The sequence below is a fragment of the Castor canadensis genome, chromosome 2 (assembly GCF_047511655.1).
Source record: "Castor canadensis chromosome 2, mCasCan1.hap1v2, whole genome shotgun sequence".
Lineage (NCBI taxonomy): Eukaryota > Metazoa > Chordata > Mammalia > Rodentia > Castoridae > Castor > Castor canadensis.
In genome coordinates, this window is record NC_133387.1 from 195,009,890 (window position 1) to 195,023,884 (window position 13,995).

Below are 13,995 nucleotides of genomic sequence, written 5' to 3' on the forward strand. Positions count from 1 at the left end.
AGATTTCTTACAAGACTTTCCAACGGTGGGAGTTTTCCCTTTCACAGTTCTCAGTCAGCCTCTCTCTACTCAAGCTTTCCAAATTCACAAGTCTGACTGAGCAGGCATCAGTGGAGTGAGCCCTTCCTGCCATGTAAGGCAAGTGGTGGCTTCCAGCCAAATACAGATCTCATTGGTTTGAGAAACAGTGCTAAAAACTAACTGGATTATAGAATATAGAGATTTGTGTTAACTTGCAAATGCTCCTGTTTTCATTCTGATAACTTTGTTATCCAAGAGAAAATTTACCTCACAAGAAGAAGGGTGTTTCTGCCCAGGCAAACACCAAGCAAATGTGGATGATCTAAGCTTCCTTTTCAGGCAGCATCAGTGTGTATTTCCTGGGAGGAAAGGCAAGACACTTTACCACTGCTTTCAGTTTCACTGCTTTTCATGCCCAGAGATCTGGACAGCCATGGCAGGTGAGAGGCTTGTTTATTCTTTGTTTATGGCTGTGTTTAGGGAAGTTATATCTAGGCTGCAGGAAGGAAAGCAGCTATAAGAAGGGGTCTCACCAAACAGGACTTTTTAATTTGAGGATGGAAGGGATATGCCAGATTGGGGCCCAGCAGTGTGTATAGGAACAGGCAAAGTATGTGACTTAATGTTTATAGCTTCTGAAAGGAAAAGAAAATGGAAACCATGTAGACCTATGTTGCTCAGATTGTTCCTATGACTTAAGGCTTTTCTTTAGACTTAAACTGACCTGAAAATTTTACCAGCTTCATAGGTGATCTGTTGTCAGGGAAGGAAGCTATGCTGTTGAATATGGCCACTTGTTTTTCTTCCACAATGTTGCTCTCTCTCCGGCCTGTTGTTTTCAGCAGCATGTAAACCTGATAAAGTTTTTTTTTGTTTTTAGCCTCCACACAGAAAGATCCCTGGAAGCCCTGACAATATAAGTATCAATGTACTACCTTACAGGTTGTACTGTGTTCATGTTTTACTCCTGTGACTATTGTACAACATGTCTTTTTCAATTATTAATAAGAAAATTGACTAGGTGAAAGGACCATGAGTGATAGACAAAGACTGAACCTAGTCTCCAATTGTGGATTGATGTTGTTTTCCTTTGCTGTACCCCAGTTTCCCTATCTATAAAAAAGGGAAGATTTATATGCTCTATCCTAACCTATCAAATCAGAAGTTGTGAAAGTGCAGTGTAGGAAGCTCTGATTATCAAGTTTCAGTTGATTCTTATACACATAAAAATTTGAGAATCAGTGATCTAGAATTGCATGTATAAAGTCTGTCTGTCTAAGACCTTGTTATTCTTACAGATAAGGGAAAAATTTTAAAGATCCAGTCTACATGATGGGACTGATGGCTAGGAATATTCTTGAGAGTGTTTTTGATGGCTTTATAAGGAAGAATGTGCTCAACAGAGACGTGTTATACAGAGTAGCAGATAATTTGAGCACATTCATGAAAAACACACTTGACAATATTGTTGAGAAAACTGAAATGACAGGCAAAATATTAGTAGCTGATATCAAAAATCCTAAGAAAGAACTGAGTTTAAGTGAGTAGTTTGAGCCAATGTGCTAGTAACTCATTCTTTCTCTATTGTCTAGAGTCTAAAAATTTATTTCTGCTTACAAATTTGTTTTTCATATTATTTCAGAATTTCATCCTGAAAGTAACCATAATGAATGTGAACAACATTCAGCATCATATTCCTCTTCAACAGGAAACTGTCCCCATGCCCCAGATAACAAATAGAAACCATTATATTCTCTATTGTCATGAGATAGTATCCTGCTAAAGACCTGGGATGCCTGTGCTCCTATTCAATTGTCATTATTAGAAATGACTTTCAGAGTACAGCACTAATCTTTAACTTTTTGTTCATCTCACCTCAGAATCTGAACAAGAAAGTAGAGATGAAGCAGAAGCTGTATCATTGCAGACCTTGGCTGTCTCTTCAATAGGTAACCTCCAGCAACCAGGTTTCCACAGTAGCCCTCAGAAATTGCTTTTTTGGTGAGGTAGTTATACAGGGTTATCATGAAAAAAACACTACATTGAGTTTCAGAGAGCAGGTTTTCTCTCAGTTCTGCTTCGAACAAAGTCTCTCATAAGTAGAGTTAGCACTTACTTCTCTGTCCTTCAATTCTCCTCAGAATCCAGAAAACAGAGTGAAGATGGAGTGGCCCAGGCATCAAGGTTGACAGGTAATACCTATCTCAGGACAAATCATGACAATTCAAGCTAAGGCAGATTTGAAAAAGCTTCATGGAGCAGTGGAAAGAGAACCTGAATCACAGCCAAGAAAGCTATACACACTGTGATAATCACTGCCAATAACCACTGCTCTGGTAGCCACACTATTAAGTGAGACTCATACCATCCTTGTCTAAATTCGTACACAATAAATATTTAACAAACTACCAACTGCAAAAAACAGGATGAGAATGTGGTGAACCATTTTTTAAAAAAAACAAACCTCAGAGTGAGTCACACACTCTACCTGGTCACCAAAGCAATGGATGAATTACTGCTGTGCATGAAAGTGTTGTAGTGCCTATAAAGGGGATAGTGATTAGGTTGTTTTCTGAGTGCCATATTTTCAGAAGTTTTGGAAACACTTTCTCAGGAATAAAAACTTTGTGATCTTTATACACGTTTGCCTATATTCAACATACACAAATTGAGTATATTCCTATTCCCAATACTAATTTTAAGAAAGATCAAAAGCCCTCAGTCACTGAGTTAACAATTCAGTGAGGTTAGATATACAATAAATTTTAAGACTGAGTAGTATAATTTAAGATAATACATAAAAGAAAACAGGATGAGAACAGAAAAAGACGGTGGGGTGGTGAAGAGGGTCAAGGGATGTCAAATGGCCAAATAACATGTAGGACCGGTCCCTTGGGTGACATGCTAGTGCATAATTAGATCCTGAGGAGGGAACTTTTCCAAACTGTAAGACACAAAGGAAAAATCAGGCTGTAAGCTCTGAGTCAAGACTGGTCTTGTCATGTAAGAGGTTCACAAGGAAGCCAATCTGGCTACAAAATAGGAAGTCACGTGGAGTGCCACAAATATAGACACTAAACCCTCAAAACTGGAATGTACTAGTACTTTCGCTATTGGAAAAGAATTTGGATTTTATTGGAAATAGAAAGACTTAGAAGGTTTTCGTTTGTTTTTGAAGAAACTTGCTTTATTTACTGTTGTCAATCTTTATAAATTTAAGGCAAGAATTGAAACCTCTGCTCATCTATTACAGAGAGCATCCTACCTTAAAATGAACGTTTAAAGTATGTATAGGTATTCAAAAATACTTTCATGAAAGCTGAGTTTTATCTTATAACTATATTGAGAGAAGTAAAAGGATCCAATGAGAGCTATAACACAGAGACTCTCTGATTATCTCTTTCATGTCTCTAGTGGATAGACCACCATTGCTCTAATAAACTTTGCCAAAAGATGTGAATTGCTTTCATAGTCTAAAATGGGTTAAAAATCTTAATGTTAGTTATTTTCTCTCTCAAGACAAGATTTCTAAAGCATGTCAGAATCTCTCACACACACAAAAAAAATCCCAGATCTCTCAAGCTTGGATATGGTACCATTGTTACTAAAGAGCCTTTCTTTTTTAATTGCTGTCCTGCTATTTCATGAAGGATAAACAAAGCTCATTTCTCCTACACAGGTTAAGAATTCAATTCAGGCTAAGGTTGCCAAAAAATTATATCTATATGACTGAAGATTCAAGATTCTAGGTATTTGGTGCATGCTTCTGTATGTATTACATGGGTTAGGAAGGGATTCTCACTCCAAAATGGGATGTTCTTATCATGGCATATAGGCTATTAATCACATGTGGCACTTTAACCATGACTAGTAGCATATGCTAGGAATAACTTCTGGAAATATTACATTATATAAACATATTATTATAACTAATTTCACCTATTTAGTTTTACTTTGTAAATGTGTATATTCAAAAAAATTTAAACTGTAAAACAAGTCCCATAATGTTCTAATGCATAACACTTTGATAAATACATATTCAATATATTCTTGCTCAGGGACTACAGAATTCTACCTAGATAAGTAAGTAGGCTGAAAGTTTTGGAAACATCAAAATATTTTTGTTGAATATGTAAAGAATGAATTTGACCACCAATCCTGGAGATATTTTCTTCAGAACTTTCAATATCCGTTATTTCCTTTTGAGTGGTTCCATTTTCTCTTTCAAGAATTTCTTCTTCTTTCCCAGTCACAATGCATCTCCTTATGTTGAGGTTAGAACCACTATAGTCTCCAATAAAACACCTTCTTTTCAGGATTTCCCCCTCTCTGTCTTCTCTGGGACACAGGTAGAAATTAAAATTTACCTTCTGTAATACATCTTACAGTTCATCTGGAATGCAAGATGAGACCAGCAGAGTCAGAAGAATCTCCTGATGCCCTCAAGCTTTGGCCCATTGAGGAATTACTGAGCCTCAGTACTGGAGAGGTACTGAGCAGGGTGCATGGAACAGAGAGAGATTCACTGGATCTCACTAAAGTATCAACTTGTTCAGCTTTAACATTGTGAGGCAGGGATAGGGGAATCTTTCTTGTGGATGCATTGAAGGAACCGATTCCATGGCTTGAAACAAATCCCCATTCCCTTTACTGCTGTGATATGGTGCACATTGCACATTTACTCATTCTCATATCTATGAGGGATTTATAAGGATTTTAGCTTTTGTCATATATAATCAGGATATTTATAAGAAAATGTAGCTGACTAGTGCTTATTTGTTCTGAGTTGAAAAGACAAGACATGAATGATATTTTCAAAAATATTAAACTGTCAAAGTATTATCAATTGATGTGATAAAAACTGTACAGAAATAAGTGCTGGTGCAGTGTTCCTGCTCCTGTAAACCCAGCTACTCAGGAAGAAGTGATTTGAGGATAACACTTTGAGGTCAGCCTGGGGAAAACATAAGGAAACCCTATCTAAACAAACATACTGAGCATGATGGCTCATGTCTGTAATTCCAGCTTTTGGGAGGTATAGGAAGGACAATTAAAGCCCCAGGCCAGCTCAGGGATAAAAGAGACCCAATATAAAAATGTAACCTAAAGCAAAAAGGGCTGACACATGACTTAAATAACAGAGCTTTCCTAGCAAGCACTGGATCCCGAACTCAAAAAAACAAATAACAACAACAAAAAATTAAAAAGTACCAGAATAATGCTATGCAACACAGGACCTTGTTTTATTCATCTTTACTGAGGTCAGTAACAAATCTCTTGATTTATATGAAATCTAAAATGTTTGATTAATTGCAGAAGAATGAGAAAGAGAAGGAAGAAATTACATAGCTTTCTCAAGATTCTTGAAAAACCATCCAAAATATGTCTTGGTCTGGTTCTGGGTTCTTAAAACAGAGAAAGACAGTGTCTTCTAGTGGAGGTTGCAGAAGAGGGAAGCTCATGGGATGCTATTAGAATAACTATTATGTGTATATGATAGATTTAAAAGACTCAAGTAAATAAATTCATGGCTTGTCCATTCCTATAGGTCTACCCAATAAAGGAAAGAAGTGGTCCCACTTGCCTGGCTCTCATAGTATGCAATACAAACTTTAATCATCTTTCTCTAAGGTACAGGACTGAACTTGACATCATAAGGATGAAGAGGCTGCTTGAGGATCGGGGTTACACTGTGGTTGTGGCAGAGAACCTTACAACAATGTAAGAGACCCTCACCCACTCCAATCTCATGTATGACCAAAACATAACCTTCTAGCAGCAAACAAGTTTTAGAATGTTAACCAAATCCTTAATGAGCTTAGGCTAATTGGTGTGTGATATCAAAGGGATGAAATTAGAGGAATGAAAGCTATGTTTCTTTTGAGACTGAAATATTCTCATATAAGTTAAAAAAAAATGACTAGCATGAGTACCCACACAAGTATCAGTACAAAAGTGGACAGATTGTATTTACCCCCTAGGAATTTCATGAGTACTGAATTAAGTAGAAGAACATTCAAAAACAGACACTAGTTCTGACTTGGTGCCAGGGTCTCTCTCTGGCACTGTGAATAGGTCTATAATTGAGATAGGAGATGTCCTGTTGCACTGATCTAGTTTAGAATGGAGAGAGACAATCAAAATATAAGAAAACATAGTTTCAGAGGTTTGAGATGTGCATGTGTCTACATAAATGAAAAGGGAGTCATGTCACAATGAAAATCCCTCTATAGATATCTTAAACAAACAAAAATGTCTTTTTTCAAAATAGTAGAACCAGAATGTAAAACATCTTTTCTGGAGGTTCGTGGCATTAAGAGGGGGGAAGAAATAAAGAAAGGGTATAGATGGGTGAAGATAGTAGACTATTGTGTACTCATGTATGTAAGTGGAAAAAGGAGACCTGATATAAGTATTCTAGGAATAGGGGGAGGGTAAATAAAGGAGAATGATGGGAGAGGTGAATTCAACTACAATATACTGATAGAACTTTTATAAATGTCACAATGTACCCCCAGCACTACAATAATATGATAATAATAAAACAAAATAACCAAGCACATGAAAGTAATAGGAGGACTACTATGGTGTTGGAAGGTGAAGGAGGTGGAGGATTAAAACACATAACAGAGGACTTGAATATGATCAAAGTACATTATATGCACATGTGGAAATGTCATGATGAACCCACTTAGTATGTGAAATTAAATATATGACAATAAACAAACAAGTCTTTAAAAAGAAATAATCAAAAGAATGTGAGCTAAAAAGGAAAATGGAAATATAAGAGAGAAATACAGAATGTAGAGCAGTGTTTGATGGGGTGGTACAGAAAACCTTCTGTGAGGAAATAACATAAGGGTTGAGATGTGAATACTAGGAACAAGGCACTTCAGGAAAGATCACAGGGAAGTGTCTTCAAATACAGAAAGATACAAGTGCAAGGACTAAATTGAGACTAAAATAGGCATGAGAAAGTACTGAGAGAAGAGCACAAGAACAGAGTTTGGAGGACAAGGGAGTGGAGCAAGAAATGGAGAATAATCAGGTGAGATGTTTGATTTTATAAAAAAGCACATGACAAGGGATTTAGAGGAAAAGTGTTAGGATAATTTCACAACTATGAGGGCTCTCATAGGTGAGAAAAAACAAGATCAAAAAGGAAAGGAAAAGTAATATGAATGACATAAATAAATATGTAATATATTAAGAAGAAAGTTTATAGTATGTCAGCAGGAACAAAGTGGGAATCCATTGACCCATTCTGAAAGATAAACAAAACAACTATCATTAATGAGTGATCACCCTGATCAGAAACTTATATATGTTCCCTGTATTGTTCATAATGAATTTAACAGGGCAGATTAATTTAATACTTGTTCTGTTGAAGAAGACATTGGCCTTTTCTAGGAAATGGAGTCAGTGCTATGGGCATTTGCTGCCCATCCAGAACACATGTCTTCAGAAAGCACATTCTTGGTACTTATGTCTCATAGTACCCTGGTTGGAATTTATGGAGCTATGCATAGTGAAGAAACCCCAGGTGTGCTACCTTATGACACCATCTACCAAACATTCAACAATCGCCACTGCTGTGGTCTAAGAGACAAACCCAAGGTCATCATTGTGCAGGTCTGCAGGATTGGTGAGTTCTGAGATGGAAAATCTAATTGCTACAAAGGTGTTTCCACAGGAATTTGATAAATGTTTATTAACTAGGAGCAACAATCTTAGACCACAAATAAATTAAATTTAATCATTAGGAAATTCTAGCTGAGGATATATCAAAAAATTTCCCTGGTCAGCTGAGAAATTTTATATAATTTCAATCCAGAACAAAAAATATTCAAAATTTGTTAAATAATCATTTTAATTATAGCCTCTGTTGTATATTTTTCATTATTTTACTTTTATTTCAAGTAAATTGTAGATGGCATGAACACATATTAGGCCATAAAGTAAGTCCTAGCAAATTCAAAAGCAGCAAAATGATTTCATGTATCTTATCAGGTAACGTAGGAATGAAACTAGATATCAATAGCAAGAAAACATTATGCAAATTCGCAGGGATAGAGCAACACATTTGCTCACATTAACCAGTGAGTCATTGAACAAATCATGAGGAAAATTTTTAAAAATTCTAGAATCAAATCAAAAAGGAAACACAATATACCAGTACTGGTGGAGGACAGGAAGACAGTATTAAGAGAGCAATACATAACAATGATGCCTATGTAAACAAAACAAAATAAAGAAACAAGCACAAAAATAAAAAAACAAGCACAAAAAAAAAATACCCAGAGAGACCAAATAAATAACCCAAAGGTGTATCTCATGTTCTTTGAAAACGAATAACAAATGAAACCCCAAATCTGTAGAAGGAAAGGATTTATAAAGCCCAGAGTTGACGGCATGAAATGGAGACCAAACGAGCAATTCCATCAATGAAACAAAGCGCTGACGAAGTAAAATGGCCAATATTATATGAAAACATGTTCAATATCTTTAGCAATCAGGGATAATTAGTAAAATCTACATTCAGATTCATGTTACCCCCATCAGAATGGTCACTATGCAAAGTATCAAAAAACAGCCAATGTTGGTAAAAGCACATAAATAAAGGAATTCTATTGACAGGATAAATTAGTAAAACCATCGTGGAAAACAGTATGTAGGCCCTTTATAAAAACTGAGCTACCAGATGATCTAGCTATAGTACTTCTAAGCATATACCTGAAGTAATCAAATCAGTGTAACATAGACTTCCACAGACAGGTTTATTGCAGCAGTATTCACAATGGATACGATATGAAATCAGGCTGGGTGCAAGTGGTTCACACCCAGCTCTTTGGGAGGCAGAGATCAGGAAGATGGCAGTTTGAGGGCTGCTGGGGCAAATAGTTCTTGAGACACTACCTCAAAAATACCCCACACAAAAAAGGACTGGCAGAGTGGCTCAAGTAGTAGAGCACCTGCCTAGCAAGCATGAGGCTCTGAGTTTAAAACCCAGTATCAAAAAAAAAAAATGATATGGAATCAGCCTGGGTGCTCATTGAATGATTTATAGATAATGAGATAATGATGTATTTCTTTATTAAGATTAATGAAATCTTATTATTTACAGGAAAATGAAAAAAATCCAAGATCACCAAGTTATGAAAAATAATAGACTCAGAGAGGCAAGTATCACATGTTTCTTTCAGATGGGGAAACTAAAATAAAAATGATCTGAAAGTATAGGGGAATTATTAGGTAATGGTACCGGTGGGCAGGAGAAAGAGAAGGAGAGAGAGGGAGGTTATAAGAAAGAGTGGAAATGATTAATACATAATACACATATTTATGAAAATGTTAGATTAACTTCCATCCAGGTATACAATCAATATGTGTTAATTATTATAATGATATAAAATTTGAAACAAAAAATGAGGGGCCATTATGTAATCACAGTACACTTTTTAAAATACTTTTTTGATGTGGTAATGGATAGGGTGTTAAGGGAATATGAGGGTATTATAGTAGAATTTTTCTTTCTTTCCTTTTTGTTTCCTGACTTCCAGTTGCCTCATGGCTATAGAGAGGTAGTTATTTGAAGAAGTAAAAAAAAAAAAATAGTTGAAATACATAAACAATGCTCTGAGTGTATGCATATAAAGTTTGAATTCCTTTGCTCTTCTTAACAATTGTGTTGTCCTTCCAGTTTTACTATAGTGTCACTATTGTTTGACAGGATGGAGGCCTCATTAAAGGACTAGAAAAAAAGCAAAGTGGTATTGTGTGTGTATGTGTGTGTGTGTGTGTGTAAATAATTAGCATACACAGGTCTCAAAGACCTGTGAGCAATGGGGTGGGCAATTGTGATAGTTGTACTGAGGGAGGCAGAGCAGCATAGGAAGTTGGTGTGGTCACAGGAAACCCTGGGGAAGTGTGGGTCTGACAATTGCCAGCAGCCCTGTCAGACAACTCTTCACAATCACAGAAGAATCTGGAGGCCAATGTTGCTTGCCTGAGCCAGGTGGAGAAGGACTTCACTGATTTCAACTGTACAACTCCAGATATGCATTTTTATGTTCCAGATTGGTGGGTATAAGACCACATTTTAATCATTCTAGAAAATCAGGATAAGCTCAGTGTAGCCATGTTTTGAAGGAAAATTTGAATGTTGCCTTTGTATGCTAAGTAAATCATATCTGTGATCTGGGGACAGAGGTTCCCCCATTTTTAAAAATTGTACTTTTAAGATAAGGGCTACACTTTAGAGTTGTAAACATACAAACATTAAAGCAGCCTAATACAAGGAATTGCCTTTACTACACACTATTGGAGCACAAATAATAGAGTCTGTTTCCAAATGAGTAGAGATTTTGTAGATTGCAGAAATGTCTGCCTTTGTCACCTGAACAACTCCAAGACCTCTCCATATTTCCTCTGATTCTATATACAGTGATGCCATTGGATGGCCCAGTAGGAATGTGAGTGCCCTTTTAAAAGATTAAGAAAATGACGTGGTGGGGCTTGTTAAGTCTAATAATGGGGACCAGTGGTTAGTGTTTTGCTTCTGGGTAATCATCTTATGAAGACTTATATCTATAATTTCTAACTTCTGAATCATCATCTTAATTTTAAATAACCTTATACAGGTAAAACTGACATACAAAAGCATTGTCTAGATTTACTGTATAGAACATAAAGAGATTATTGATAAATGTTAGAAATCACCACCACAATCAATGCTATATGCATATCCCTCCCCTTAAAATTCTTCCTCCTTTATTTTTTATTATTGTGCTTGTGTGTGTGTGTGTGTGTGTGTGTGTGTGTGTGAGTGAGAGAGAGAGAGAGAGAGAGAGAGAGAGAGAGAAAGAGAGAGAGAAGGACTCTTACTTTACAATCTAGCCTCATGAAATATTTTAAGCCTATTGTAGTGTTATTAATTATTGGTACTATGCTATACAATAAATCTCTGAGACTTATTCTTCTTCTAGAATGATAACTTTGGGTCTGTTTGCCTGTCTTATTTATTGTTTTGTGAAAGATACCATGACTTAATCTGTAGTTGACCTTGGAGCCCAGTGACCATGTTGTATCAGGTACTCGCTGAATGAACTTGGGGAAGTCTTTCCTTCCTTTGGTAGCCTACTCTTTTCCTGTGTAATGTAGAATAATTATAGTCATCTAGAAACCCCACTTCATAGCCAAGTCATGATATTGAGACTAAGACATCACACTCTTGTCTTCATAGATAACAAGTTCTACAAACACCCCACAAAGGGGTCTCTCTTCATTACCCAGCGCATCAAGTACTTCCAAAAATAGTCCTGCTCCTGTCAGTTGGAGGAAATACTTCAACAAGTAAGCTCTTCTTTGCTTTTTATATCATTTATTTATTTGTTCTTTTTATCAGTAATCAACTTTTCATATGACAGTGACATACTTTGTTAGGCAGACAAAAGTAGAGCCGTATCTGCTTTCATTCATTCAGGTGTTTAAAAAAGAATACTAATACGCCAGCATGGAAGATCAGAACAAAACAAAAGGATATGACATATAAATTTGCATGTTATCATTTATAAAGCTATGAGTTCCCAAAATTCAGAGAATGGCAAGAATGAATACTCCTCCTCAACTTAGGAAATTCCTTATTTTCCCACATTTCTAGTTTATTTTTCTTCATAGCTTTTACTACCACCCACTCAGTACGTATATTATTCAGATCATCATTTGTTACCTATATTTTCTCCCCAACATGCAAGCTTCATGGAGGCAAAGATTTGCTCAACATCTCCATTTGGCTGGCACATGGCTGACATTTAATTAGTATTCACTAAATAAGTAAATGCATGAATGAATGGACATCCCTCCCCATTTTAACAGAGAAATGGATCAGTATTAAGGACACAAAAGATGTGATAGTTTTTATATGCAAAATTTTAAAGGAATTATAATTCCCTTGTGAGGAAAAGAGAAATTGTTGATAGATTAGAGAAGATTATGTAATTATGTATTACAGCCCTAAATGATTCACCTCGTCCTCTTCACTCCTCCCTAGCCTGCTTCCCATGGTGGCCCTGGCCAGTTTAGGATTTCTATATTCATTCCTGAGAGCACATCAACCACATTCAAGCTTTTGTTTTCATTCAAGACTTCATAAGTTTGTTGATGGAGATGTGAAAGTTGCTAAGTGTTCAAGCCATAAAGACAAGATATTGGATCCTTGGATCGTCATGAATTGAGAAGTCATCCTGGGTGGGATTAACTCTAGGAAATCTTCCAAAACAAATTCTAATGAGCAGATCTCAAGGTAAGACTAATCTGAGGTTTGTAAATCAGAAATAGAATGGAGGAAAAAATGGATATTGACAGGTCTGGATTTGTCATTAAGATGTCTACTTGAAGTAAAGGATATAGTCATATATGGGTATCAAGTCTAATATGAAAGGTAAAAGTGTCACAAAGTTAGAAAATCCATAAGCCAGGTAGAATCTATCCCAGGAGTGTACTTCACTCCTAAAGTTTGCTGGCATATGGTACAAAATGTTTTCTGAGTTGTAAGTCTTATCTCATCTACAGACTGTTTTGATTTTAGGTACAACGATCATTTGAAAAACAAGATATTGAAGCACAGATGCCTACTAGTGATCATTTAACCATGACAATATATTTCTACCTCTTTCCTGGCAGTTGAAAATAGTAAGCACCAAGAGTTGTTAGCAGCTGAAATAAATGGAAGGGTAATGCTAAGATATCCATTGGCCAGTGACACCTGACTGCTTGGATGAACAAATCAGTGTTCTTTATTGATGTGATATGGTGACTGTTTGATAGTTTTTTTAATCAAACTTTGATTTGCTAGTTTTGTTATTGCTAATTTTGGAAATCCCTTTTCCATAATCATTCAACCAATCAATCAACCAAGGAGGTAAGTAAAACCAAGGCAAAAAATGTGATGTGCTGTGCAAAATTCATGTTAGCAATTATTTAAATCAAAATGTACTCATACTTCTAGTATTATGTATACATCTCCCTCTAATGGACTCTCCCTCCATCTACCATCTCTCATGTACACACACACACACACACACACACATACACACACTGAGTTGTCAAGCTGTATATCATACTCTAATCTAACAGAAAATAGAAGAGCTAACTATGGAGAAAGCAGCGCTTTGTTCTGCTGAGTTCATATGTCACATTAGTGACAACAAGCTACAATTATTAGGAATATTAATTGTATCTTGGACTATGAAGTTTGTGTTCCATTGGCTCTGGTTCTCACACTGTTCTCAGAGCGTAGATATCAGATCACTCAGAGTCTGCCTTCCCGTCATTAATTATCACACAGAAATCTCTCAGGCTTCCATATTAAACCTCAAACACTTTTTGATCAATATTTTAAAAAATAGGTGGATCAAATTTAGGTCAAATAATTCCTTTATTCACCCACAAAATCTTTATGTCACAGTATAAATGTATTAGTAACCACCCACTTAGAAACATGAGTAGTATTTTATTTAAGTTTTTTCCAACCCTACAAATATTCAGCCACATCCTCTCTTATCCTTGCTTTCTGGCACTCCAGTTATGAGATTACATGGTTATTTCAGCAGTTTTCACTTCCTAATTTATCCAATAGGCCCACACTGAAGTATTGGGTTATTTTATTTGATGAATATTTATCATCAAAAGTTATTTATCAAAAGTTACTATGTGCTGTGTTTTGTTCTAGATCCCTGGAACATAACAGAGAACACAGTAAATGGAATCCATACCTTTAGAAATCTTGTTTTCTAGTGGGTGGAAACTGACTCCAAGTACAGATCAGGGACTGGTATGACTAAGGAGGAAATAGGGTTGTAGCTGTTATGGTTCTTTAGAAACTCTATTCAGAAAAGACTACTTTGGAAGAATGAAATCAGAATGAAGGACTGACAGAGTATGGGAGCAGAATGAAGAACCTCATGTTTCTTATGC

General features: G+C 36.1%; 1 protein-coding gene across 1 annotated transcript; it reads left to right on the forward strand.

The window, feature by feature from the left end:
- Window positions 1-454: 454 nt before the first annotated feature.
- LOC109677065 (caspase-12-like) lies at window positions 455-9,709 on the forward strand. The gene is made up of 7 exons (XM_074059716.1): window positions 455-461; window positions 1,325-1,561; window positions 1,902-1,970; window positions 2,163-2,213; window positions 4,410-4,510; window positions 5,570-5,742; window positions 9,146-9,709. Exons 1-7 carry the CDS (start codon window positions 455-457, stop codon window positions 9,240-9,242), a joined length of 735 nt encoding a protein of 244 aa, XP_073915817.1. The 3' UTR covers window positions 9,243-9,709.
- The last annotated feature ends 4,286 nt before the right edge of the window (window positions 9,710-13,995 follow it).